General features: G+C 45.7%; 1 protein-coding gene across 4 annotated transcripts in view; it reads right to left on the reverse strand.

Annotated features, from left to right (window-relative positions):
- Positions 1 to 27,309, reverse strand: part of THRB (thyroid hormone receptor beta) — a 205,783-nt gene that overhangs the window by 43,741 nt on the left and 134,733 nt on the right. Inside the window, exon 1 of one of the 4 annotated variants that reach the window (XM_008049668.2) lies at positions 10,889 to 11,316. The exons of the other annotated variants lie outside the window; for them this stretch is intronic. Coding sequence (XP_008047859.1) covers positions 10,889 to 11,216 — 328 coding nt within the window. The 5' untranslated portion in view covers positions 11,217 to 11,316. Of the gene's footprint in view, positions 1 to 10,888; positions 11,317 to 27,309 lie in introns of those variants that run through there. 4 annotated transcript variants of the gene reach the window in all.

The following is a 27,309-nucleotide window of genomic DNA, read 5'->3' on the forward strand; positions in this document are numbered from 1 at the left end:
GAAAAATCATGTTACTTGTTTGCCACAAAAAAAATCACTGAAGGTGAATGCAGCCGCTCACAACAATGCTAGCGGATACACTGATGCCGATGGGTTCTTAGAACACTTACCTAGTGGAGGAAGCCTGTACTACAAGGGTCTGTACTACAAGCCCTCCAAAAGATAATTCTGTTTTTTCTTGGGTCCCCTTCGTACAATACACGCACAATGCTTTCAAAGTTCCACTATGTTGCAACTAACACTAATCTTCACTTCATTTTAGATTCAAAGGGTACAATGTGCAGGAATGATGCCTGGGTCTGTTGCGTGATGGTGAGGTCTGGGCAGAATTCTAGGGAGCCTGCCATCCAGGTGGTCAGCATGACATGCAATTAGTAGTTTTTCAGCCCTAACTCCCTCCCTACCCCAGCCCTTCCCCGTGTAGGAGTCCCCAGCAACACAAACCTTACACAATTGTATTCTTGAGAGATTTCATATGTAGAAGGGGAAAGTTCTGTAAATATGCCCTCTAGATTGAGCAACAGGCAGAGGGCTTCTGGGTTTACACTTGGATTCCATGCGTTCTCCTCTGCGGCTGGCTGGCTTAACTCTTTTGAGTGAATTACAACAGCATCTCAGGTCCTAGAAGGAGACCCTGGCTACTCCCATAACCGTGGCAGGCACATGGCCCTTAGAGGATAGACTATGCAGCAGGTTGACCTCGAAGGCGATGCAGAGTGGAAGATGCTGCCTGGGAGGGGAGTTGCAGCAGCAGGAGAGGGCTGAGTTCAGGGGTCTTTTTCACCTGGCTGCCCCGACTTTCTGTGTCAGCCCACCGGCCCAGCAGAGCCGGTCCTGGCATCTCTGGGGAGCGGCTGTCACTGCAATAGTAGGACATATTCTGGGCAGCTCAGGGAAGGGAAGAAGCTTCATATTGCTGATTCATCTCGTGGCACCTTGGAGCCAGCAAGAACCCTGAGTGGCTCAGGACAGGACGAAGGATGAGGATGTATATATATATATAAAACTTATTTATTTTTGAGTTGCAGTCTCACTCCGTCACCCAGGCTGGAGTGCAGTGGCACACTCATGGCCACCCCAGCAATGACCTGCTGGGTTCCCGCAATTCCTCTGCCTGAGCCTCCCAAGTAGCTGGAACCACAGGCATGTGCCATCACGCCCAGCCAATTTTTTGATTTATTGTAGAGACGAGGTCTCGCCAAGTTGCCCGGGCGGGTCTCAAACCTGCGGGCTCAGGCAATCCACTCTCCTCAGCCTCCCAAAGTGCTGGAATGACAGGCTGAGCCACCGAGCCCGGCCTAAGCTACATTTTAACACCTCTAAGAAAGCTAAAACGTTCACATGCTTAGACATCCTCCTGAGCCTCCGTTCCTCCTGCGGCTCAGACCCTCCTGATTTAAGCTGTCTCCCCATTGATACCTTCCTCCTCACGCCATTTCTGCACATACTTAAACACCATGAAAGGCTTATCCTTGAGCAGTTCTCCAACATACTAATCCTGATTCCTTTTACATTTAATTCTCGGTATTAGGTACCAAGCCTTACATCATAACAATCTTTCACCCCTTGATGAGTGCTATATTAATGAAGCCACCCACCCATCCATGTGCTGATTTAACAAACATGTGTGGGTCTACTGTGCATAATACTCGCTGGGGACAAGCTTGAAGCAGCACGGACTTTAGGGACCTTCTGTTGTTGCCGTCATGACCCTGCAGCAGAACTTTCCCAGGGGTCCCATTCCAGGAAATCTTTCTCCAGAAATGCCACTGCTCCCTATTTCCTTCCCTATCACCCTCTGGGAATTAAGCCTCTTCCTTGACGTTTTTCCCTCTTGCTGGCTGGGCCTTTGGTACTGAGTGATGACGGCAGATGCCGGGTCTCAAGGCTTCAAATTCTGTAGCATGGGGGGCGGGGAGAGAGACGGGGCGAGCGAGGGTGGGGGCTGGATCAGAGGTGTCAGTCTAGAAAAGGGGGTGAGAGGCCGGGCTTGGTGGCTCAACCTGTCATCGCAGCACTTTGGGAGGCCAAGGCGAGTGGATTGTCTGAGCCCTCAGGTTCGAGACCAGCCTGGGCAACTTGGCGAGACCTTGTCTCTACAATAAATCAAAAATTAGCCGGGCATGGTAGCGCATGCCTGAAGTTCCGCTACTTGGAAGGCAGAGGTGGAAGGATCGCCAGAGCCCAGCAGGGTCGATGCAGCGGTGGCCGTGAGCATGTCACTGCACTCCAGCCTGGGCGATGGAGTGAGACTCCAACTCAAAAAAGAAAAAATGGAGGGGAGGGGTAGGTGAGGACCAAGGACAAGGGACTCTGGATTCCCTTGAGGTTTTAGGGCAGAAAAAAGGGGCAAAGCATGTTTTGGATGATTTCTTCTGTCTCAAGAATTCCTGAAGCTAAAATACTAGTTTTAATTTTGGGGGCCAGGCTTGGGCACGATACAGTTTAACACATAAGTCCCTGGCTAAATTTCCTTCTCCTTGTCCCTGCAGACTCAAATTCTTAACAGCAGACACAATCTTTTCAATCTGCAATTAGAGCTAAAACTCTTGGAAACACAAATCACTAAGAAAGGAAATAGGTTGATAGCATGAGTTTTGGTCAGAATGTTAACCTAAAGGGTCCGTGTGCTGGCATCTACATCATGTGGCTTAGAGGGAGTTTTTCAAAAAATCTTAGCCGATTTTTAAAACCATGAGGTTTCATGTAACATCCAGAATGCTTTTTTTTTTTTAGATTAGAAAATATAGTTTATTTAGAAAGGAGAGAGAGAGAGAGAGAGAGAGAGAGAGAGAGAGAGAGAGAGAGAAAGGAGATTTACCTCCCTAATGTAGGGGAAGGAGACAAAGCCAGGAAACGTGGCGACAGCCACAGCCCAAAGAGCACATGGCCACCCCAGAGTCTAGTAAGGCAGTGGCAGCAATGGTCTGGCAATGACCAACATCCAGAATTCTTGCTTCACGTGAAACACTGGGTGACCCGGCAGTGCTGAGCCTGAAGTCTCACTGTGTGGCCATCAACTGAGAGAGGAAGGCAGCCTCACCTTCTTTTTTTTTTTTTTTTTTTTTTTTTGTGAGTTGGAGTCTCACTCTGTCGCCCAGATTGGAGTACAGTGGCCGCTCCCGGCCACCACAGCCTCGACCTGTTGGGCTCCAGCGATCCTTTCGCCTCAGCCTTCCAACAGGCTGGAACTACAGGTGCGCGCTACCATGCCCAGCTAATTTTTGATTTATTGTAGAGATGAGGTCTTGCCAAGTTGCCTAGGTGGGTCTCGAACCCATGGGCTCAGGCAATCCACTCACCTCGGCCTCCCAAAGCACGGGATTACAGCCTGAGCCACCGAGCCCGGCCATAGCAGCCCCACCTTCTGAGAAAGAGATAGCCTTTCCAGTTCTCTGCAGTCAGAACTGCTCCCTATGGTACCCCCAACTCAGAAGCTAAGCCTCGGTGGCTATTTATTTTTGTTCTTGTATTATGTCTTTTCATGAGCAAAAAAAAAAAAAAAATTCACACAATTTTTGTCTTAAAAGTGGGAAGACAAAAGTCATCCGAGGAAAATGAAAGCAAACATATTTCTTCATGGAAGTGAGAAATATCCTCACCATCTAGTGAATAAACATTGTGTGTCTTGGTTGAAACTTTTTTTTTTTAATTTTCATTTTTCTTTTTGAGTTGGAGTCTCACTCTGTCGCCCAGACTGGAGTGCAGTGGCCTCTCCCAGCCATGCAGCCTCGAGCTGCTGGGCTCCAGCGATCCTTCCGCCTCAGCCTTCCAAGCAGCCGGAATTACAGGCATGCGCTACCACGCCCGGCTGATTTTTTTTTTTTTTTTTTTATTTATTGTAGAGATGAGGTCTCGCTGCCCAGGTGGGTCTCGAACCCGCAGGCTCAGGCAATCCACTCACCTCCGCCTCCCAAAGGCACGGGATTACAGGCTGAGCCACCGAGCCCGGCTCTAGTTGAAACATTTAAACAAAGCAGCCGTGATGAAATAACCCTGCCGGTACTGGTAGGCATTGAAATTCTAGAACCTTGGTCCTAATGGGCTCATTTCCTGCTTTAAAAGAGCAGAAAGGCGTGGTTATCAGAAGAGTAGGAAAGGGAAAGGAAGGAGAAAGGACCACTGGAGATGGGTGGTCGTTGCCTCTGACTTTGCTGGGAAGGGCAACTTAGGGCTCTGGGCTCAGACGGAAGCACCCACAGCCATTCAGGCCCTGCGTGCTTGAGAACAGGTGGCTTGTCTTGACTTGAAAGGCCACTCAACATGAGATTCGAGGTTACGGTTCTAAGCCTGTGGGTTATCAGGCCTTCTGTTACACGCAGGGGAAGGGACTTGGAATAGCATGAGTGTGGTTAGAAGCTGTTTTTGTTTCGATTGTTGTTAGAATGCATCCCTGCAGGCGTATTCTGCAATCAGGGAAGTCGGGCACTTTGCAGGGTATGCAATAAAAGAGGCTCCTGCCTTCATGGTGCGTATGATCTAGACAGATGTGACATGAACAAGCATCCGTGATGAGGAGAGCCCAGAACCAGACTGTAGACATGATCTGGTCCATATACAAGAGGATGGATGCTCCAGTGTACCCCCCTTTGAGAGAACTCGATATACGAAAATCTAAACACAACGCTAGGCAACTGAGGCAGGATTTTCACATTATACAAAGTTTCTTTGCAGAAGATCTTTGAATTCAGATGTTCTCTAAACGGTAAGCTCTTCGCCATGAGTGCAGGGGTTCTCAAATGAGGGTGATTTTGCCCCCAGGGGACATTTGGCAATGTCTCGAGACATTCTTGGTTGTCACAACTGGTGTGTGTGTGTGTGTGTGTGTGTGTGTGTGTGTGTGTGTGTGTCTGTCACTGGCATCTAGTGGCTAGAGGACGGGGAAACTACTAAAATTCTCAAATGCAAACGACAGCTACCATAACAAAGAATTATCTGGCTCCAAATGTTGATAATGCCAAGGCTGAGAAACCCTAATACACACACACACACATTTTACACAACGGATTCAGAGCTCTTTTGTACAACAAGAGAGTGTGGCCAAGTGTGGTGGCTTACACTTATAATCCCAGCACTTTGGGAGGCCAAGTGAGGAGGATCTCTTGAGCCCAGGAGTTCAAAACCATCCTGGGCAACATAGTGAGACCCCCATCTCTACAAATAATAATAATAATAATATAAAACAAGGGACAGCTGCCTTTGAAGGTAGGGCTGGTGGGGAGGGGGTGAGGGGGAACACATTGCTGGGTAATAGAAGAGGCTGGGGGCTGTGAGCTGAGTGAGTGACAAGACATGGTACAGACTGAGGGGGCAGGGCGGCCCACCAGGGTGTGGCTGGCAGTGGGTGGCAGCTGGAAGAAAGCATCCTTGGTCTGGGATGAGGGCTGGGGAGGCAGAGTGGCAGACCCATGGAGAGACTGCCCAAGATCTCGGGAACAGAGGATGTGGGTAGAGGCGCAGAGCCAGAATCAAGATGGAACTCTTCAGGGTGGGGAGGGTTAGTGGAATTTGTGTTGATCTACCAGGTCATGGAAAAGGCCCGGAAGGAGCCCTGGGTGGGTGCGGGGCGTGGAGGAGAACTGCCCCAAGCAGCAGGAAGCAGAAGGCTTGGAGGTGGAGGGGACCATGAGAGAACAGGACAACATGGTGGCGGCATCTGCAGGTAAAGTAAGGGGGCTTGGTGGGGTGACTGCCTGAAAGCACACTCTGGGGGTCTCCAAGAGAAACTAGGAGATTCTCCACAGCAGCTGGTATTAAGGGGGGTGGGAGGAGGGTGGCACCAGGGACAGTGCAGGGAAGCTCAGCAGCCCCGAGGCGCTGCCAACAGGAAGGACACAGATGCCCGGCAGGCAGTGGGGAACAGAGGACCCCCGAGAGATGCATCCTACAAGCTGGACCAGAGGGGACGGGAGCGCAGGAAGCAGCCTGACCTCAGGGAGAGCTGGGAGCAGAAACAAAAACTTGCAGCTTGACTGTGGGAACACATTCACAGAGAATGCGAGGCGAGACGGGGACCCCACGCAGGAAGTCAGCTGCGCCCCATCCCAAGCCCGCCAGTGCCCGCTCCATTTGCTCACAAAGCCTGGCTCTGCACCACCAGCACGCCTCGTGTCAAGGGCAGTGCATGCCTGTGCAAGGCCAGGGCATCCAGAGAACTCGCTGAAGGACACGCCCTTGACCACACAGAGAGCTGGTGCTCAGAGAGAAAAGGAATCAGCCGGCGCCTCTGTCCGCACGTGGACTTGGTTTGGGCACCAGGACTGCTCCTCACCTTGCTTTCATCTCTAGGTGCCAAGAGGGGCTTTCATGGAACCTGGTACACAGGTGGTACACAGATGTGTTCTGAATTTTTAAAAACGTCTTCCGGGGTGGTAGCGACTCCTGAGGGTATGCGGGGGACAGGGACTAATTTAGCACCCCAGCCTCCCATCGGCATCCTGGCCACTAGACATTGTAGGAAAACCCAAGATCGCACTAGCCAGTGAAGATGTGAGTTCTGCCATACTCAACAGTTTGCTGGGTGGACTGATCACATCTGTGTTTCAGTGAAACACAGGGGAAGAGTAAGGATGGGAGAGAGGGGCGAGCAAGAGGAAGACAGGGAGAGAGAGGTGGGGGGAAAGCATGGGGAGGGACAGAGACAGAGGCAGAGGAAGAAAGGCCAGGAAGGAATGAGAAAGGGAAAGCGTGTCGTGGCCACCTCACACGCAAGATCGTGGCTGGGCGCCCTGGTGTGATGGAACTCACACACCTTCTCCTTTGGGACTTCCTGTCCTGCCTCTGCTCACCAGACTGAGGGTGACTCTAGGGTGTGATGGCTCCTGTGTCTCATGTAACATTCTTTTGGGGGAGGGCAGACTTGAGGTTGCCCCATCCTCAACTCCGTGCACAGCAATTCTTCTCTAGCTTTAAAAGGGGCCAGATAAATTCTAATTAGACATTGTGTTTCTCTGGGGCATAATTCTTCTTTTTAACCTAATCCTCTTGATGTGGGTCACTTCAAACATTCCCTAACTTACCATTTAATTTCCATTTCTGATGTCTGTGCAAGGGCTCATGTGGAGACAACAGAGCCACAGGACACGGAAAAAAAAAAAAAAAAAAAACACAAAACTGTCTCCAGGTCAGAAGGGGGATGAAAACAGAATCAGAAAGTCCAGTTCTGAGTTTTTAAAAAGTGTCTTCCGGGGTGTTAGCAACTCCTAAGGGTATGTGGTGGGCAGAGCCTAATTTAGCATCCTGGCCTCCCCTCAGCATCCTGACATCTGTTATGACTTTCCTGTCTGCAAAACCGAGGCTGAAGAGCATGATCGTTGATCGATCGAAAACAAAACCGAACAAGACAAACATATCCCAGCTCCTTGATCCTGCCTTCAAAACAGGAAATTCTTCTTCTCTTGGACATGATAACCCACTCTGATGCGAACACTCTAGCCGCTCTGAACATGCAACTCCTACAAAGTCTGATGGCGTGTAGAAGTCCAGGCCAAGAGCCCTGCTGAGGAGGGCCGTTGGGGTGGGCTCTGGGGAGAGATTCTGTTTCAACAGACTAGACTGGACCGAGAGGCTGTCGGGCAAATTTGCCTTCAGAGCAGCCAGAGGCAAGCTGTTTGGGAACTTTGGAATGAAGTCGGAATTTCTGGTGGAATGGCCAGCCGAGAGAAAGGAGAGAGAGAGAGAGAGAGAGAGAGAGAACTTTTAATTTTGCTGAAACCACAACCACAAAGTAGAAGGCACACGACCCCGGTTGTCTGTTCTCCATCATCTCATCCCCAAACTCTCTCTCTCCTCTTTTTTTTTTTTGAAAGCAGGATTTATTGAGAGGACACAACAGCTCCCAGAGCAGGAGGGGACCCGAATGGGTTGCCCACTCCCTCCTCTTAATGTGTGCCCTTGAACCGGCCCCCCGGAATGACTCTAACTAGTGGCTCAGAGCTGTGCTACTTGAAGTAAGGAGCTCATGTCATCTGAGTGATTGGCAGCGTTCTTTTTTGAGAATTAACCCTTTATTTTCTCATAGTCTATATAAAAGTAAGACAGGCATTACTTTCCGCATCTTAGCCCTCCTCAATGTGAAAATTACACCGACTGCCCCTTCCACGCCTCTCCCATTCTTGAAGTTTTATTTTAAACGTGATTCAATGAACTGAAGCCTGGCTCTCCTTAGTTCATGTTCTTAGTGCCTTAGGAGCTTGATAACTTTTTTCTCTCTTGGCTAAAAATGGAAAAGCCATAGAAAAACAACCTAAAGAAATCGAAAAGTCCTTCTAAAGTCTACCAATTAAGATAACCACTCTTAACACCGGGCAGTGTAGCCTTCCATTATTTCATCAATGTGTACCTATAATACCATTAAAAAAAAAAAAAAAGATTAGGATCATTCTCTACATGCTAGAAAACAAAGGCTAGAGAATAAGTCATCCTTAAAAAAAATAAAGAAAAAGTTAAGACCAGCTGCATTATTAAAGAGTTTATAAAGCTGAACTAGCAGCAAGAAACACAGATGAGGCAATTATACATTTTTATCTATTGTGAATAGATAAAAATCCAATTGGAAAATGAGGCCTGCCCCACTGAACACCTGTTTGTAGTCTTAATTTTGCCTTAATGAGACACTTCTGATGTCTTCCAACACAACAAAAATCAATAGTGGATCAATATGGATCAACGTGTTGGGGGCAACCTTTTGTCCCAAGAGACGGTTAACAGCTGGGTTTAGTTTGACTGGGATTTACTTGAAGACTTGTAAAAGTAAATAATGGTGCATTTAAGAATATTTGCCTGCTTTGATTTAGTGAGTTTGGCAGGTGGCGGTGGACTTCCAATGGCATATGGCTTTGAAATTACATCAATATATGCATACAGTGTGTCTTTCCCTTCAGTTCACACATCAAATTAATTAGTAAAGAATCTCTGGTTTAACATTTTACAAGCAAATGTTCCCTAGGGCTGGCTGAAGAAAATATAGAGAAAAGAGCCTGAAAAGTTCTGCAGGAATTCTTAAGAAGAGCAGAATGCCCAGATAGAGAGACAAGAGACCAATATTTTCTTGTGATCCTACAGCACAACGAAAGGCATGTCCAGGTATGTCAAATAAAGCAATGTTGATTTCTTCTTTTCAAAGTTAAATTAATTGTCATAGGAAATGAAACAGAGAGCACACTGTCTATCTCAACGTCCCCACGAGGAGACTTAGCCCGTGTGTCACTTGCCATAAACGAGAAATCCTGATGCCCTTTGGGAGGGTACAAAACTAAATGAAAATACAGATCACTCTGAATATGTTCTATAAGAGGTTTTAATCATAGAGTCACACTGAGAAAAGCAAGTGATACATTTTTTTAGGAACCACAACGAAATAAACATATTATATTTTGAGGTGAATTTCACAGAGAAAGTTCCCTTTGAAGATCAGAGGACCTCAAGTTCTTGCAAATTACAAAATACTATAAATTTAGTTCTCTATGCAATAGCCTGTCAATTGTATATAGAACAGAATGAGACTCGGGTGTATCTGCACTACCATTTACACTATTTTATTTGTTCATTTCTTTTTCTTCCTTTTTTTTAAGGAAACTAAGGTGTACTTTATTTTATTTTATTTTTTAATTTTAAAGATGTGGGTTACAGCTGGGCTCGGTGGCTCAGCCTGTAATCCCGCGCCTTTGGGAGGCTGAGGTGAGTGGATTGCCTGAGCCCGCGGGTTCGAGACCTGCCTGGGCAACTTGGCGAGACCTCATCTCTACAATAAATCAAAAAATCAGCCGGGCGTGGTAGCGCATGCCTGTAGTTCCAGCTACGCGGAAGACTGAGGCGGAAGGATTGCCGGAGCCCAGCAAGTCGAGGCTGCGGTGGCCGGGAGCGGCCACTGCACTCCAGTCTGGGTGACAGAGTGAGACTCCAACTCAAAAATAACAAATAAAAAATAAAAAATAAAGATGTGGGTTACAATTCAGGATTAGGTACATAAGTGGTCATCGTACAGGTGAAGTTTGGGTCTCCTCCTGATCTTCACTTTACACTATTTCCAAAAGAATTTCTATCTGGCAGTTGCCACTGACTTTCCTGGGTATACTACCTGTTTGCTTCTTTTATTTCTTATTTTTTGGCAATACACGAAATGGTCTATTGACAGAAGATTAAACAGCACTATAAAGCCATTGTGTCTATTAAGACAAAAGGATGTTGCATTTGTTTCAAGAGCGGATGTTTTGAAGGATGTTTTGCTTATTTTCCCACAGAGGTTGCAGACACATTAAACTTTAGGGACCCAATGGCAAGGTTAAATATATCGGTTTTTGTTTGAGTTTCACATTCTTACAGTTTGATGTGGTTACAAATAGATTATTTCCGGTTTACATGGATAAGTAACTATATTTAAATGAACATTTACCAATCCTAGCCTATCAATATTCTAGTACTGTCCAAGAAATCATGACAATGATTTCACTCGAGAACTAAGACAAACTTTTCAAAGGAAATGCCAGGAAAAAGTCAAATGAGTTTTTAACCTGAACCTGAACCAGGGAGAGTTATTCCACTTCAAACGCCACGACACCTACCCACCTGCCGGAAGACTCTTACATATTTCCTTCAGCAAAGAAGCCAACAATTCTCCTCTGGGGTAACATAGATGCACTTGCCCAAGACAACCTAGAAAACCCACTCGAGCCGGCTTTCTCGTACGTGAAGAGAAAAAGGGCTTGGAAGTCTTGGTGCTCATAGAGTCCTGCAATCACCTAGCAACTTCCCTTACTGCCGTTTTTAATTTCGAATATTCAGAGTTCAGATCCAAAGATCTGAAGCAGCCGATGGAAACGGCAACTTTCAGACGAGACGGAAACAAAACACGGGAACTCGGGAGACACGGACGCAAGAGGGTCCCTACCTTTTTTCTGAGAGTGCGATGGCGACTGCCCTGGAGGAAAAGTAGGCTTTTCTTCCGCGAAATATTCAGGTTGGCTGTATTGATTCAGGGCCATGTCCAAGTCAGACTCCTTGCTTTTAAACATGTTTCCAGGGTAACTACAGGTATAAGGCTGGTTCACTGCCCAGGCCTGTTCCATATATATGTTGTTACTGGGCACAGCCTGACCATCACAACCACCGTAACCCGGACTGTCTTCAAAATACGCGTAATGATCAGTGGACTGCATGTAGCAGTTGCTGCTGGCAGCTGGGTGCACTTCATATATTTCTTGCATACAGTAGTTCATTTTGTTGCCCTGGTTCAGTTTCTACTTTACATATGCACACGGTCTACGCATGCACTCGCCAGCCCCATCCACCAGGAGCCAGGCATATACGCCCAGGAGCTAGCATACATACACATGAAAGGAGAAGAGAGATTAATAAACACCACCACCAACCAGCACAGCACCCGGCTGCTGTCACTCTGCAATAGACCCTGATGTGCTCAAGTCCTATTTAGACCAGGTGTCTTTTGAGCTCTGCTGCCATCCAGACATATTGGAAAGCAGACTGATGACTATCAAAGGTCTTAAGCGGTGCATGCAGCTAGCTAATTCCTGGGGAAGATGACAGGCAGGTAGGAATGACCTCCGCCCAGCCAGGGGAGTGCCGGCGAGAACGCTCTTGTGACTCTGAAGCTGCAAAGATTCATTTTATACACCGTTTTTAACCCCTTTCAACATGATTAGAAAATGATTACTCACTGTTGTGTCATTTTGGTTGACAACTTAAGCATGAAACATTATAAAGACATCTTAGAGAATATCCTTGGATACAAAGAAAATCCTAAAATCAATAATCTGGTTTATTAGCATGAACCAGAGAAAATCCAGTAGTAATGAGCCTGATGACTGACTGACTCCAAAACATTAATCTAGTTGTGCAAATGTTAGTGGTTGAATCTGTTGTTGAATGTTACTGATTGGCTTTTAATACCAGGATCCGACCCTCTTCCCATGTGACATGGGTCCCACTGGCTTTTAAAACATGCCAAGGAAGGGCGCATCGCAAAATGCCACGGATGTCTGTTTTATTCGGTTCCTTGCACCTGGTCATTTTCTACAGTATAAGCACAAATTGACATGAGCCTTAACCCTTAAATTAAACTCTGTTCAGTTCTGCGTTTATGCTTTGTTTACGAGGATAGGAGAGAGAGGGTGTCATGGTTCCTCTATGAGGAATACCTCATATATTATGTCAGTTTTCATTTCCTGCTTGTATTTGATGGCACACTGATCAGTAGTGTGTGAACAACTGTGTACACCTATAATTTCATTCCCATTCAGATCTGCTTTTGAGATGGTTTTCAAGATTTAATGTGACTTAAGGCGTATTCTTATACTTGGCATTTAAAGATAGTGATCTGAAAGGGAAAAGTATTTTCTGTAAGAACCACTGTACCTTTTAACTGGGAAGTTAACAAATACCAAATTAGACCATAAAGGCGTGTTAAGATGGTTACTCAAAACATTCTCCCTCTGTGGGTGGCGGCCAGAACACACATGTCATGACTATGCATAGATTCTAGATCATGACATCAGTCAGGGTGGACACTGCTTTTTTGTATGTTAGGGGCTCATTCTTTCTTCTGGAGTCTGCCTCAGGTGGTGACATCTGCACTTGGATTCTTGGTGGTCCGTGAGCGTGTGACTTTGTTGCATTTCCCTCCAGAGGGACCACATGCAATGTAATACTGTAATTTTCAACAGTGAGACCTTTGCTTTGGACACGTAGCCCTAGTCACTTGCAATGTGGAATTCTGGGGTAGATACACATGGCAGAAAAAAAGGGAGGTTTTATAGTCATTCAACAAACTATTGGGTGTCTGTTAAGCACAGAGCAGGGAGGTGGTAGCTATTAAAAAAAAACAATGATCACAGTGCCTGCCGCTAAGTAGCTGAATAGCACATATATTAAAGGCACAGTAGGCCAGGCGTGGTGGCTCAAATCTGTAATCCCAGCACTTTGGGAGGCCGAGGTGAGGGGATTGCCTAAGCCCACGGGTTCGAGAACAGCCTGGGCAACTTGGGGAGACCTCATCTCTCTACAATGAATCAAAAAATTAGCCGGGCGTGGTACTTATAGTTCCGGCTACCTGGAAGGCTGAGGTAGAAGGATTGCTGGAGCCCAGCAGGTCGACGCTGGGGTGGCCGTAAGGATGCCACTGCACTCTAGCCCGGGTGATGGAGTGAGACTCCAAATCAAAAAAAAAAAAAAGGCACAGTCAAGCGGACCACTGTTGTGCCACCTTTAAGAAACCCAGGCAGACACATGTGGAGGTGAGTAACGGGACTCCTCGAAAAACCACAACTGAAGACACAACAAGTGGAAGAACGTTCTCCAGCTGGTATACATGAACTTGGAACACGAATCGTGGCATCCTAGAAAGCATGGAAGTTATCATAAGGGACGAAAAACACAGCTCACATTTTACTAGTGTTGCCACTTTCTGAAAACTCTTAAAACAAATAAAAGATTTATTCACAAGTGTTTTTAAGAACACATACACATAATATTACAATTAACATTCTCTCCCTACCGAAAATGTCAAAACATTTCATTGGAAGCGGTAACTATTTTCTGAAAACCCCAGGAAAAGAGATCCAGGCCTTATGTTTTTTTGCTCTGATCTCATTTATTTATCTCAAATTTCCCAAAACTAATCTGAAAATTAATCTTTCAATAAAGCAGTTTTCTTTCCTGGCAAACACACATGTTCCAAAGCCTCTTTTTCTGGATAAGAGTTGTGTGTTGAAGCCATCTGATTCTGCAGCTTTGCCCAGTGCATTTTCTGGCGCTCTCTCTGTTTCACGGGAGGCAAAACTCCAAACCATTTCTTGCTTTTCACCAGTAACAACATCAACCAAAGTCAGAGCCTCAACTTTCATTCCAAAGGAAAACTAAAAAACACTTTTCAGAAATCTCTAATTGTGCTTAAAATCAGAGCGTCATCCTCCCTGCAAACTGGATAGAGGCACTGAAAAAGACAAGGATGATGGCTGAAAAACTTTATTTCTCTTGATTTTTACTAAACTTTTGGAAAGTCCGTGAGGGTCAATAGCATTTTTATTGACGTGAAAAAAAAAATCCTGAATTCCCTCAGAAATCTTTCAATAGAGAAAAGTTTCAAAACGTATTTCAGGGAACCCACCTCCTCACTAACTCTTATTACTTGGAGAACACACAACAAAACATTCTGCTGTAAGAAAAGGATTGGCAGTAGTGGGAAACTGCCGAGGGTGGGGTGGGACGGGATTGGCAGTAGTGAGAATCTGCCTGGGGAAGTGGGGCACACCTCGCCAACAAGGGTACCATTTGTATGCCTAACCCTGAATTATACTCCACATCCTTAAAATAAATAAAAAAAGGCAAAAAAAAAAATGTATAAGTAAAACATTCTGAAATGCATTCCTTCTCATTCCAGGTGGGAATGCCCTTGACCTGTAATGAACGCATGGAATGCTCATTTCCATTAGTTGAAAATGGAATTCAACGCTCCCACTGAATTTGGAATATGGGCCCTCACATTGTCATAGAAGCAGTCACATCTGTCACCTGTGATCCATCTCGAACGCTTCTTTGTCAAGTCATAAAGCAGTCTAAACATATGATGTGTCACAGAGTGAACTTTAGTAAGGTTGTTTTCTTCTTTTCTTGATTGACCGCACTAATTTAGTTATTTAAGAAGTATTTGACCCACAAGGCATCAAACGGCCTTAAATAAACTCAGGGGGGCTTTAAGAATTCTCATGCGAAGTGTTTCAAGCAATATTAATTGACTATATGGATGCTTTCATCTATGCCTGGAAAGAAATACCCTACGAGGATAAGACTAACCACTCATGTCTGGAAAACCTCACAGGCAAACAAGAAACCCTCCAGATCTCTGCAGGAGGAAAACTGTTTTTGTTGATTCTCAAATGCAGCTGTACATGGAGATGACCCGAGAAACTTCAAAAAACACGAAAGCCTAGGTATCATTCTTAGGAAGCCTGTTTTGATCATGGTGGGGTGAAACTCTAGCATCAAGGTTTTTACAAATTCCCTAGGTCATTTGCATGGGCAGCAACATTTGAGAACCACTGTTCTACTAGGCATCTGACCTCAGTCCCTTCACCACATGCCAGGGTATCTTGCCCATCTGACTCACGTTTCACTTGTGGTTTCATTACGTATTTCCTTTGATTCTTAGAAATCTACTGTCCACACCTCAACGTGGCTTCACCTGCCCTTGAGTTACCTGGTCAAACAGAGGAGACAGGTCAAACACACACTCCAGGAAAGAATGCAATATAAGGAAGTGGAAGAAATTTGATATGGGGACCCAGGGACATCTGCCTTGGGAGACGGGGCGGCTTACAGAAGAGGTAACTGTGAACTGGCTATAGAAGAGCATGTAGGGTTTAGGAGTGGAGTCTCAGCGATGAAACAGCTGAGCAGAGTGTCTTAGGGAGAGTGCTATCAACACTTAGACTCATGGCCAGGCATGGTGGCTCACGCCTATAATCCCAGCACTTTGGGAGACTGAGGCAGGCAGGGGGATTGCTTGAACCCAGGAGTTCGAGACCAGCCCGGGTAACATCGCAAGACCTCGTCTCTCCAAAAAAAAAAAAAAATTGGCCATGCACACCTGTAGTCCTAGCTTACTCAAGAGGTCTAGGCAGGAGAATCACCTGAGCCCAGAAGGTCGAGGCTATGGTGAGCTGTGATAGTGCCACTCCACTCCAGCCTGGGTGACAAAACAGTTATAAACCGATGACATCCAAGTATGTATCTCCATCCCAGATGTCTCCTCTGAATCCATGTGGCACCATGTCTGGCTAATTTTTTTATTTATTGTAGAGGCGAGGTCTTGCCAAGTTGCCCAGGCTGGTCTCAAATCCCTGGGCTCAGGCAATTCTCTTGCCTCCCAAAGTGCTGGGATTACAGGCGTGAGCCACTGTGCCCAGCCCTAAAAGCAGATCTAAATGTTAGGTAATATCTTACAACCAACTGTCAACTTGGCACCTTCATTTGCACAACCAGTCAGCATCTTCAGCTCAGTTTTCTCTAAAACTGGTTCCTCCCACAGTCTTCCTGTCTCAGTGCCACCATCCATTTGGGGGCTCAGGCATATAGCCTGGGGGCGCTCCTTAATTCCTCTCTTCTCCTCACTGCTACATCCAACCCATTAGCAAGTTCATTGGTTCTTCCTCCAAAATATATTTTTCTTTTTATTCCTTTTTATTTTTTTGAGTCAGTCTCACTCTATCGCCCCGGCGGGAGTGCAGTGGCACGCTCACGGCCACCTCAGCCTCGACTTGCTGGGCTCAGGCGATCCTTCCGCCTCAGCCTTCCAAGTAACTGGAACTACAGGCGCATGCCACCACACCCAGCTAATTTTTTTGGCTTACTGTAGAGACGAGGTCTCGCCAAGTTGCCCAGGCTGGTCTCAAACCCCTGGGCTCAAGCGATCCTCTTGCCTCGGCCTCCCAAAGTCCTGGGATGACAGGTGTGAGCCACTGCATCCAGCCCAAAATGTATTGTTAATCTAGCCAATTCTTTATCTGCACAGCCATCATTCTAGTCCCAATCACCATTATCCCCTAAAAGGATTCCCCAGTGGCCCCCTCCCTGGCCTGAGCTCCTTTGATACTTTCTTGTTGCAGGAACTGAAGGGTGATAGTTTACAAACTGCAAATCAGATCAGGTGTCTTCCTTGTTGAAACCCTTCGTGGTCCTTGTTGTTCCTTGAGCATTCAAGTTTTTGCCTGCCTCAAAGACACTACCTGTGACCTTTCCTCTGTCTGAAGTGTCCCTCCTTTCGGCTCTTCACAGGACAGAACCCTTCTCATTCTTCAGGACTGGCCTTAAATGTCCCCATCTCTGCCTTTCAGGAACCTCTTGATTTCACTACAGACCTGAAGGCCCCGATACTCATCACATACACAGCAACGGTCACTTGGTCACAGAAAATGTGAAGAACTCTCAGTGCACCAATATCTAAAGGCATTAAACAAGAGTGAAAATGTTACAGGTTGCAGTGCATGGATTATCTTAGGCTTGGAAAGTTCTTGGGAGATAGCTTTTTGTCTAAAAATGTATCCAATTTGTTCTTTTATATCTTTGGCACCAGAGAACAGAAGTAGACCTGTTTATTAAACCCACCTCAATTGAGGTTATGGGACCACAAATAGGTATCATGAATGCCAATCATCTCTGCCCCAAGAAAAGGCATAAAAAGGATAAAAATATTTCCTGTCCCCCGAAGGAGCTACCCAGATTGAGGAAAGTTCCCTTTATAAAGGTAAAGACATGTGGGGTGATCTTTCCATACGAGATGCTGAAAGCATAACTATTTTTTTTGTTGAGACAGTCTCACTCTGTCGCCTAGACTGGAGTGCAGTGGCACAATCACGGCCACCGCAGCCTCAACTTGCTGGGGTCAGGCGATCCTTCAGCCTCAGCCTTCCAAGTAGCTAGAACAACAGGCATGCGCCACCATGCACCAGCATGCGCCACCATGTCTGGCTAATTTTTTTTATTTATTGGAGAGGTGAAGTCTTGCCAAGTTGCTCAGGTTGGTCTCGAACCCCTGGGCTCAGGCAATCCTCTTGCCTCTGAAAGTCCTGTGATTACAGGAGTAAGCCACTGTGCCCAGCCCTAAAAGCAGATCTAAATGTTAGGTAATATATTTTGGAAGACACTAAAGTGTTGCACAAAAACTTTCTGAGCATGCTTTCATGGTCTTTTGATGTCTGGAATCTTGTGATTTCTTGCTTTTTAAGAAGGACCCCACGTTAGTCCAAATTCCAGAGGCCTGCGCAAAGGCATGCTCCGGGAACTTCGAGATCTCTCTACTTCAAAGGAGCCCTCCCCACAGACCTTAACATTCATGGGAAATTCATGGAGGCAGAGACTCTCCTAGGCTTTCCCAGGATCCCAGGGTATTCCATCTGGAACTGACCTGCACATTCCATGCGTATTATCATTTGGCTGACGAGAAAACTGAGTCCCAGGGGGACAAAGTGACTTGTCCTATGATCTGTGGTAGCTTTTGGGACCATGACCCAGCCCTGCATCGACGGCATCGGATCTCCTATCCTAGGAGGGGCTTTCGTCTTCCCCACTGCTTCCCCAGTGCCTCAGGGTTAAGCAAATGCTGCAGAAGGGAAGTCAAGGGACTTGTCCCAGGCCTGGAATGACTCTCCTTCCTCAGGACTTCCGCCCAATTATGGGAGGCTTGAGTCACTGGGATCACACCCAACTTCAACCATTTTAGAAACATCTACTACCTCAATCCTAAGTGTGTCCATTGGCATGACTCCCCCTCACTCTCCATACCTGGGGTGGTGACAGTCTCATGAAATGAACACCCTGGCTACTGGACGAATATTCAGATGGTGTTGCCAAAGTGGCCCGACAATGCTGGCCCCAAGAGATGATATGAAGAAAAAACAATAAAGAGAGATTTTATGGCCCAACAAGTTTGGGAAAGACACACCTGCTGAACTTTGTATGACTCTGTATAACAGCATTTTCCAAAGACATCTGATGGTAGAACACGGTATGTCTTGTAACATCATTATGGGGGTTTCACATAGCAGGAGCGGAGGCTGTTTGCAGGGATACAGCCCCCAGCGGGATGGTGTCCTTCTCAGATTACACACCAAAAATAGAGAAGGGGGGAACCTTCTGAAAGGGAGTGTCCTTTTTTGGTCTTTACCCAAGAGGAAAGCTAGTGATCAGACTGGCTGGACACTCGAAGTACACATCTCTGGCTGGTCACAGGACAAGACAGGGGCTCTGAGTGCTTGGATTAAGTCTGTCATGATAGGAACAGAAGCTTAAAGCTCTCCTGTCTGGAAACGCAGTGTGCTCTGAGTTTGTTTCCAGTTTTTTCTCCTTTGGCATTTAATAAAAGCTTTTTGATAGTTCTAGCCTGCTACAGCTCCACAAAAGGGCACCAAGGGGAGACTTTTGCTCACCATCCATCAACAAGCAGAGTGTGCCTTTACAAAAATGTGCTTGAGAAAGTGACAGCGTGGTTTACTAGCTGAAGGGGAATGGATTCTGATCTGGAGCAACGGAAACGAAATGGCTCTGATGAGAACACCCAAGTAGGAACAAGACCCTCTGGGGACCCAGGTTGAGGGAAGCGGGTCCAGTAGTTGGATTGAGACATGTTCAAGGGGGAGGAGGCTCTTAACAAGGCAGCCCTGGTGGCTTCTTCAACTGGGGCACTCTTTTTGGGATCTCGGGTTTTGTAAAACAAAGGAAAAATTCTAAGCAACCCCCACCCCCCGCCCCGCGACCGACTGATAGACTCTCTTTGGGCTAAAGGAAACCTGAAGAACTCAATTCCAGGCTATGACAGGAAAGAAGATTAGACATACCTCATTGAACACCTTCCCTTTTGGAGTTGAGGTGCAAATGACTAGTATTAATGTGAAAACAGATCCCGAGACTAACAAAACAGACTCTGTGGCAGTGAGGTACCAAATTCCAGTCTGACTCTGGAAACAACATCACATGACAGAGAGCAGTCCCTAAGGGAAATGCAAATAGTTTACCCCCAAATATATTTCTCTGACATACTTTGGAATGGCCCTGCAAAGCTGTCTCTTGGAAACATTTACATCTGTAGAGGATTTCCTTCTCAAGGTCTTTCTCAGATCCAGGAGGAATCTAACTAAAGAGTCTGACACCTTATTTATTTTTCTTTTTGAGTTGCAGTCTCACTCTGTCGCCCAGGCTAGAGTGCAGTGGCCGCTCCCGGCCACCGCAGCCTCGACCTTCCGGGGTCCGGCGATCCTTCCGCCTCAGCCTTCCGAGTAGCCGGAATTACAGGCGTGCGCTACCACGCCCGGCTGATTTTTTGATTTATTGTAGAGATGAGGTCTCACTATATTTTCTTGAACCCCTGGGCTCAGGCAATCCTCTGGCCTTGGCCTCCCAAAATGCTGGGATGACAGGTTGAGTGAGTCTGACACCTTTTTAAGGCCCCAGAAGAGACATTTAGTGCCTACGTTCTCTGAATCCCTGTTACTTAGAGGCTTCATCAACATAAAAGAGAATCTTGGCTTATACAACCTCCCTTATCTTAACTGAAGCATATTGATTTCAAATTTCAAGGGAACCGAGAGAGCTTGACTCTACCAACTGCCCATCAGAAAATCTTTGATCGACCTGTTACTTATAAGCCCCCCTCATCCTGCTTCAAGATGTTCTACCTTTCTGGGGGATGTATATCTTATACCTTATACCTTACATGTATTGATTTATGCCTTTGCCTATAATTTCTGTCACCCTAAAATATATAAAACCAAGCTGTAACCCTCACTACCTTGGACACATGTTCTCAGGATCTCTTAAGACTATACCCCGGGCCATGGTCACTCATATTTGGCTCAGAATAAATTCCTTCAAATATTTACAATGTTTGACTTTTTCATCAACAGTTTGGAGGTTGTATGTTTTATTTCCCTAAGATGGAATAATTGCTCTCACACCTTCATGCAAAATATATCACAAACCTAGTTATGGCAGTTTTTTTAACCAGATGAAATATGTCAATTACCAGAATGAGTGAGTTAAAGAAAGCAGCCCTTTGTGGTTCCAAAAGATTTTAGAATTGACTCCAATATCCTTAGGTCAGTGAGTGTCAAAAAGTGGTTCTTGAGCCAGCAGCATTAGCATACCCTGGGACTTTCTAGAAACCCACACTCTACAGCCCCATGCCAGATCAGCTGGATCAGAAACTTTGATGGGAAGTTTCTCTGGTGGGAAACAGCATGACCTCCTGGGGATTCTGATATAGGTATAAAATTTTGGGGGCTGCTGAATTAGGAGGCTGAAGTCAGCCCCTAAGCTGGTCTGTGTCAGCTTTTCCAGCCCCTCTGGCTCTTGCCTTGAGTCCTGGATTCTCCACGCCCCTTTCTGTCTTTTTCTGTTTTTGTTTCCTTCTGACCTGGTAGTTGTATTGACTTTGTCCTTTATCTAAAACTTTTTAGGTCTAATTAGTCTCGGAAAAATTGGTGTGTTCCATGTGGCCAGTCCAGTTCAACCCTCCTGTCCTCTACTTTGAGTTTTGGCAACCAAGCACTATCAGGATAATAGTATGTGGCAAACTTTGTCACTGCCACTCAAGACTCTCCTGAAGAGCAGAGATTTCTGATGTCTTTGGGTCTCTAGGCATAATACTATCATAATAGCACCCAGCCCCATGGTCACAATTTATTAATGGAATACCAGAAACCTCCATATCATGTATGCAGCCTTTCTCATATGCCGCCTTTATCTCTGAACAGTTCTTTTCAGTCTTTTTTAAAGGATGATCTCCTTTGACTGCCTTTCACAATTAGCCCCTCCTTTGGTTCTACTCTCAGTCTTCTTCTAACCACAGCTATTTTTCTGGGTGTTCTCATCAATGTTTATGGCTTCAGCTCCTGCCCTGTGTACAGACGGTGCTTAATCTCCTTTGTTAAACCAGTTCAGCTTCCCCACAGAACTAATAGTTACAGGGTTGTTTTTTTTTTTATACAAATATAGAAATGAACGTTTGTCTTATCTGGATTCCTTTCTCAGGAAACCCACCCTCAGGCCTATGGAGTTAAGGAACTGAAACTCACCAGATCACTACATCCAGACAATGAGATGCCAGACTCCTCCCTAATTCCTGTTTACCAACTCCTCTTTCTTATCCCTCCATCATTCCTGTTTTCTGTGTTCCCGCTCACTATATAAAACCTTGGCTTCAGTTGGATGGGGAGATGGATTTGAGACAATCTCCCATTCTCCTTGGCTGATGCCACCCAAGCAAAAAGCCCTTTTCCCTGGCAGTCCTCATTGACTTGGCAATTGGCTGTCTGTGCAGTGAGTAGCAGAGCCTGACAGAACCCTTAGCATTTCAATAATACTTGTGCCCTCTGGACCTGTGTGTCCATCCACCTACCAAACCCCTTTCTCTGGATGTTGCCAAGGTACCTCACATAACAAAATTAAACTCAATGTGTGCTAGATTTTTTTATGTATCATGTTATTGATTTAGTTATTTTTGAATTAGAGTCTCACTCTGTCACTCAGGCTGGAGTGCAGCGGCATGATCACAGCTACCGCAGCCTCAACCTGCTGGGCTCTGGTGATCCTTCTGCTTCAGCCTTCCAGATAGCTGGAATCACAGACGTGTGCCACCATGCCTGGCTAATTTTTTTTTAAATTGTAGAGATAAGGTCTCGCCACGTTACCCAGGCTGGTCTCAAACTCCTGGGCTCAGGCAAGTCTCTCACTTTGGCTTACCAAAGTGCTGGGATGACAGGTGTGAGCCCCCATGCCTGGTCTGCATCATGTTATTTAATCACACGATGGCCCTTCCACTATGGCAAGCCACATTTCTTAGCAAATTAAAAACATCAGCCAGCCATGGGGGTTCACACTTGTAATCTCAGCACTTTGGAAGACCGACGCAGGAAGATTGCTTGAGGCCAGAAGTTTGAGACCAGCCTAGGCACCATAGTGAGACCTCATCTATGCTGTTACCCTCTTAACAAACTCCTCTTCTTTTCTCTTTCTACAAACGTTGGTGAACCCAACAGGTTCCTATGCCTTTGCTCTTACTCCGATCTTCCAGTTCATCCTCCAAATTGCAGCTGAGGGGATTGATTTTAAAGAAGAATCGGAAATACACCCCCTATTCCCACTCCTACAGCCTCCTCCTAGAAATCACCCTTAGTGTTCAAGATAAAAAGCCTGGTAAATCCTTCCTAAGTGGCCCCTGACTGTCTTGTATTCTCTCTCTTGCTACTTCCTTGTATGACCTGAACACTGGCCACTTGTAGTTTTGTTGAACAGCCTCTCTCTGCCTCGGTCACACATTGCTCCCTATACAATGACCCAAGCACTGTGCTAAATACCTTCATATAGATGATATCATGTAAGCCTCACAACAGTCTTGTAGGTAGATATTACCCTTCCTGCTTTAGGAGTAAGAAAATTGAGACCTGGAAAGGTTATGTAACTTGTCCACGGTCCTAAGGCCAGTCAGTGGTGATTTCAGTGCGGGTTCATTTGACTGCAAACCCCATGTTCATGTCCAAAGTGGTGTGTCTCCATTTGCTGCCCTTATGCCATGAGTAGCCTACATTGGAGTCTGGGGTGCCGTAGAGCTACGATGACTGACAGGCAGTGATTCTTCATGGTGTGTCACTTTTCCTCTTGGAGGGGTCTAGAGGCTTAATCACCTCAGACAAGAAATTTACACACTTGAAATAGCACTCAACAGTCCTTGCTGGATGTTTAGCTCATGAAATTCTCTTTTGCATGTTGAGATACAATATATAGTCTGGTTTCAGCCTAAAGTCAAGTTTTGTTCCATTTAAATTTTTGAGTAATGAACTGTAGGGCCTGAAATTCCCAGACACATACATTTGTACTATTTCAACACAGTGTCTTGTACATAGAGCCCCCAAGACGAAGATCAAGGATTTTATTCTGACTGATATTTCCTAAGACCAAAGGCAAATAATAAAGACTTCCTGCACTTTGACAGAGAAAGATACTATTCAAAAGAGCCCAGGATTCAAATCAAAAGGAAAATGTACATACACAAAAGTAAATAGCATAGTTTTCTTAAGGCTGGGGATTCAAGAAAAAAGCAAGGCCAGATGCGGTAGCTCACGTTTGTAATCTCAGCACTTTGGGATGCCAAGGTAGGAGGATTGCTTGAGCCCGGGAGTTTGAGACCAGCCTGGGCAACATAGCAAGACCTCGTCTCTACAATTAGCTGGGTGTGATGGCGATGCACGCCTGTAGTCCCGGCTACTTGGAAGGCTGAGGTGGAAAGATTACCTGAGCCCAGGAGGTCGAGGCTGCAGTGAGCCGTGATTGTGCCGCTGCACTCCAGCCTGGGTTGCAGAGTGAGATCCCGACTCAAAAAAAAAAAAAAAAAATTAAGAAAGAAAGAGTTTTGAAATATATTTCAGACCACTGAATTCTTCTCTTTTCTAAGCCAACAGAAGAATGTCTGCTCCTTTTCATGAATGAACACTTGATTCAAAGCAAACCTTAATGACTCTAATATAACCTGACATAGATTCTGTTTTGTTGTAATGCTGATGAGAACACTGGCTAAGTAATAATTATGAGGTCTATTGAATGACCTCTTCATAACAAAACAATAAGATCAGTTGGGAAGTATTTCCACTTGTTTTACAGAGTGGAAAACTGAGGGTCATCCTCCGTTACCATCCAGGGAGGAAGCTAGCATCAGAACGTAGGCTCTTGGATTCCTGTTCCAGAGCTCACTTGTCCCACATTCCCACTCTGCTTTTCTAAGCAGAAAATTATCCTAATGTTTTGAAATTTCTGGGCAGCTCATTATGTGTTTTTTTGAGTTAGGGTCTCACTCTGTTGCCCAGGCTGAAGTGGTGCAGTGACACACGGCTACCCCAGCGTCGACCTGCTAGGCTCTGGTGATCCTTGCGCCTCAGCCTTTCAAGTAGCCGGAACTATAGGCGTGCGCTACCATACCCAGCTAATTTTTGATTTATTGTAGAGACGAGGTCACGCCCAGTTGCCTGGGCTGGTCTTGAACCCACGGGTTCAGGCAATCCACTTGTCTCGGCCTCCCAAAATGCTGGGATGACAGGCTGAGCCATCGAACCCAGCCTAATTATGTATTTTAACAAACATTTTGAAGATCATGTCCATGATTTATCTGTTTTTCCAAAGATGTGTTTGGTAATGTAATGCTACTTCGTCTATTGATTGTGGTCAATATGTGTGTTTCCCTCTATCTCTAGGAAAAAAATCCTTGCTGTTCAATATTTCACATTTTTTGTGACTATCATTTATGCTTTTCATGAGTATCACAGGGCCACTTGTTGTATGTGTTCTTTCATTGCGGCATCTATGGCAAGTAGGTCAATTTCCCTTTGCTGCAATGTGCTAAGACGGTTATTTCATTGTAATTCATGCTGATCTACTTGATTTGGAAAGTTGAGTGGTTGTTTGAGTGGGCTGATTTTTTAAAATTTTGAGTTGGAGTCTCTCTGTCGCCCAGGCGGGAGTGCAGTGGCAAGCTCACAGCCACCGCAGTCTCGAATTGCTGGGCTCAGGTGATCTTTCCGTCTCAGCCTTCCAAGTGGCTGGAACTACAAGCATGCGCCGCCACGCCCGGCTAGTATTTTTGATTGATTGTAGAGACAAGGTCTTGCTATGAAGTCCAGGCTGGTCTCAAACCTGTGGGCTCAGGCAATCCTCTTGCCTCAGCCTCCCAAAGTGCTGGCGTGAGCCACCCGCAGCTGGCTGAGTGGGTTAACTTTGACATTTAACAGCTATAGTACGCTTTCTTTATCCCAGAATAGCATGTTAGTGATTCATTTTAAAACAAATTTCCCTGATAATAGGAATGATGAATGAACAATGGAGCCATCTGCATTTACTTTGTGTTTTCACCTCCAAGAACAGCTTGTGAAAAATCTAGACGGTGCCATAATTGAGGTAGTTTTCGAAAGATTTATTCTTTGTCACTAAAGCCTGCGGTCGTACACTATACTTGGAAGTGTTTCGAAGAATAAAGGTAAAAAGTTTAAAGTACAAATACATGCTACAGCATGGGTGAACCTCAAAAATAATACGCCGAATGAAAGATGCCAGTCGTAAAAGCCCACATGTTGTAGCATTCCATTTTTGAAAAGTGTTCAGAAAAGGCAAATCTGTAGGGACCGAACGTGGGCAAACAGCAGCCAGAGGCTGGGCACGGAGACAGGGAGTAGCCATAAATGGCTCAAAGTCTCTTTGGGGTTAAGGGGAGTGCTCTAAAATAAGTTCATGGTGATGGCTGCACACCCCGTAAAGATAGCAACCATCGGACCGCACACTTACAACAGGGGAATGTGATGGCATGTAAATTGTAGCTCATCGAGGCTTCATACATATAGATGTGGAGTCACAAATAGCTCGAGCTCATGAAAACAGATCCTCAAAATAAGACAATTAAAAAGTTTGCTTCAGTTGTGTATCCACACCATGTTCGTTCTTCTCTCAGATGCAAAGGAGTTACACACAGGGGGAGGACCCGGTCTCCACTCTGAAATGTGCAACCCAACCACAAACACCTACCAGAGAGCAGGGAGCAGGATCCCACCCACCAAAAACTTCAGGTGTGAAGGGAATATTATTCCAGAAGCAACGCAGGTTAACTTTCTCATGACTCTTCTCTAAGACGGATGTCAGCCGGCCAACAGAATTCTCGTCACCGCTGGGCTGTCAACAGAGATGCTGCTCACTTCACGCCTAGACTCAAAGCCCTGCTAACATTTTCTGTTTGAAAATTCCATGAAGAAAAGGGCTGTGGCTTATTTCACTTTTTATCCTCGGCACACAATACAGTATTGGGCACATAGAACACACGCTTGGTATACATCAAGATGAATTCACAATCTCTGGTGACTCAAGCAGGCATGTTCAGAAGCCTTAATAACATAAGGCAGAGTGCAGTAAGTGCTTTGACAAAGTTTCATGACAGCATGTAGAGAAAAAGACTTCCTTCTGATGGGGAATGGGAGTCACAGAGGAAGTGATTTTTGACCTGGGCCTCGGAGGTTGAATAATGGAGGATTTGTAAAAGAAGTTCCAAAAATGGTTCATGCTTGTAACTCTGACGCCCAAACCTGGACATGGCAAATTGAAATTCTTCATTTTTATTTCTAATGTCAAAATGTTTTAGAAGGATTCACAGTCAATATTGAGATTAATCTAAGATACATTCCAGTCTTAGTGGCTTTGCTATTTCACGTGATTTGCTCGTTTGAAAGAAAATAACGTCCAGTTAAAACATGAGACGAGGCCGGGCTCGGTGGCTCAGCCTGTAATCCCAGCACTTTGGGAGGCCGAGGTGAGTGAATTGCCTGAGCCCGCGGGTTCGAGACCTGCCTGGGCAACTTGGAGAGACCTCATCTCTACAATAAATCAAAAAATGAACCGGGCGTGGTAGCACGCGCCTGTAGTTCCAGCTACTTGGAAAGCTGAGGCGGAAGGATTGCCGGAGCCCAGTGGGTCGAGGTTGCAGTCGCCGAGAGCGGCCACTGCACTCCAGTCTGGGTGACAGAGTGAGACTCCAACTCCAAAACAAAAACAAAAACAAAAAAAAAGCATGAGATGAGAATAGAGTGGTAGCATCCATTTGTTATCCTCAGAAAAGTCTTCAGCCTGTGGACAGAGACAGGTGCTCCCCAGGTAAGTATCATCCTGCCATTCCAACCTTAACAATGTCACGGTTGACAGAGGAACAAGTAACTTTTGCTCTTGAGACACTGACCCTAAGAACATTGAATGGATGTTTCATTTAATAAAAGGACT

The sequence above is a fragment of the Carlito syrichta genome, unplaced genomic scaffold, assembly GCF_000164805.1.
Source record: "Carlito syrichta isolate Samal-C Ts95f unplaced genomic scaffold, Tarsius_syrichta-2.0.1 Scaffold135914, whole genome shotgun sequence".
NCBI classification, from domain to species: domain Eukaryota; kingdom Metazoa; phylum Chordata; class Mammalia; order Primates; family Tarsiidae; genus Carlito; species Carlito syrichta.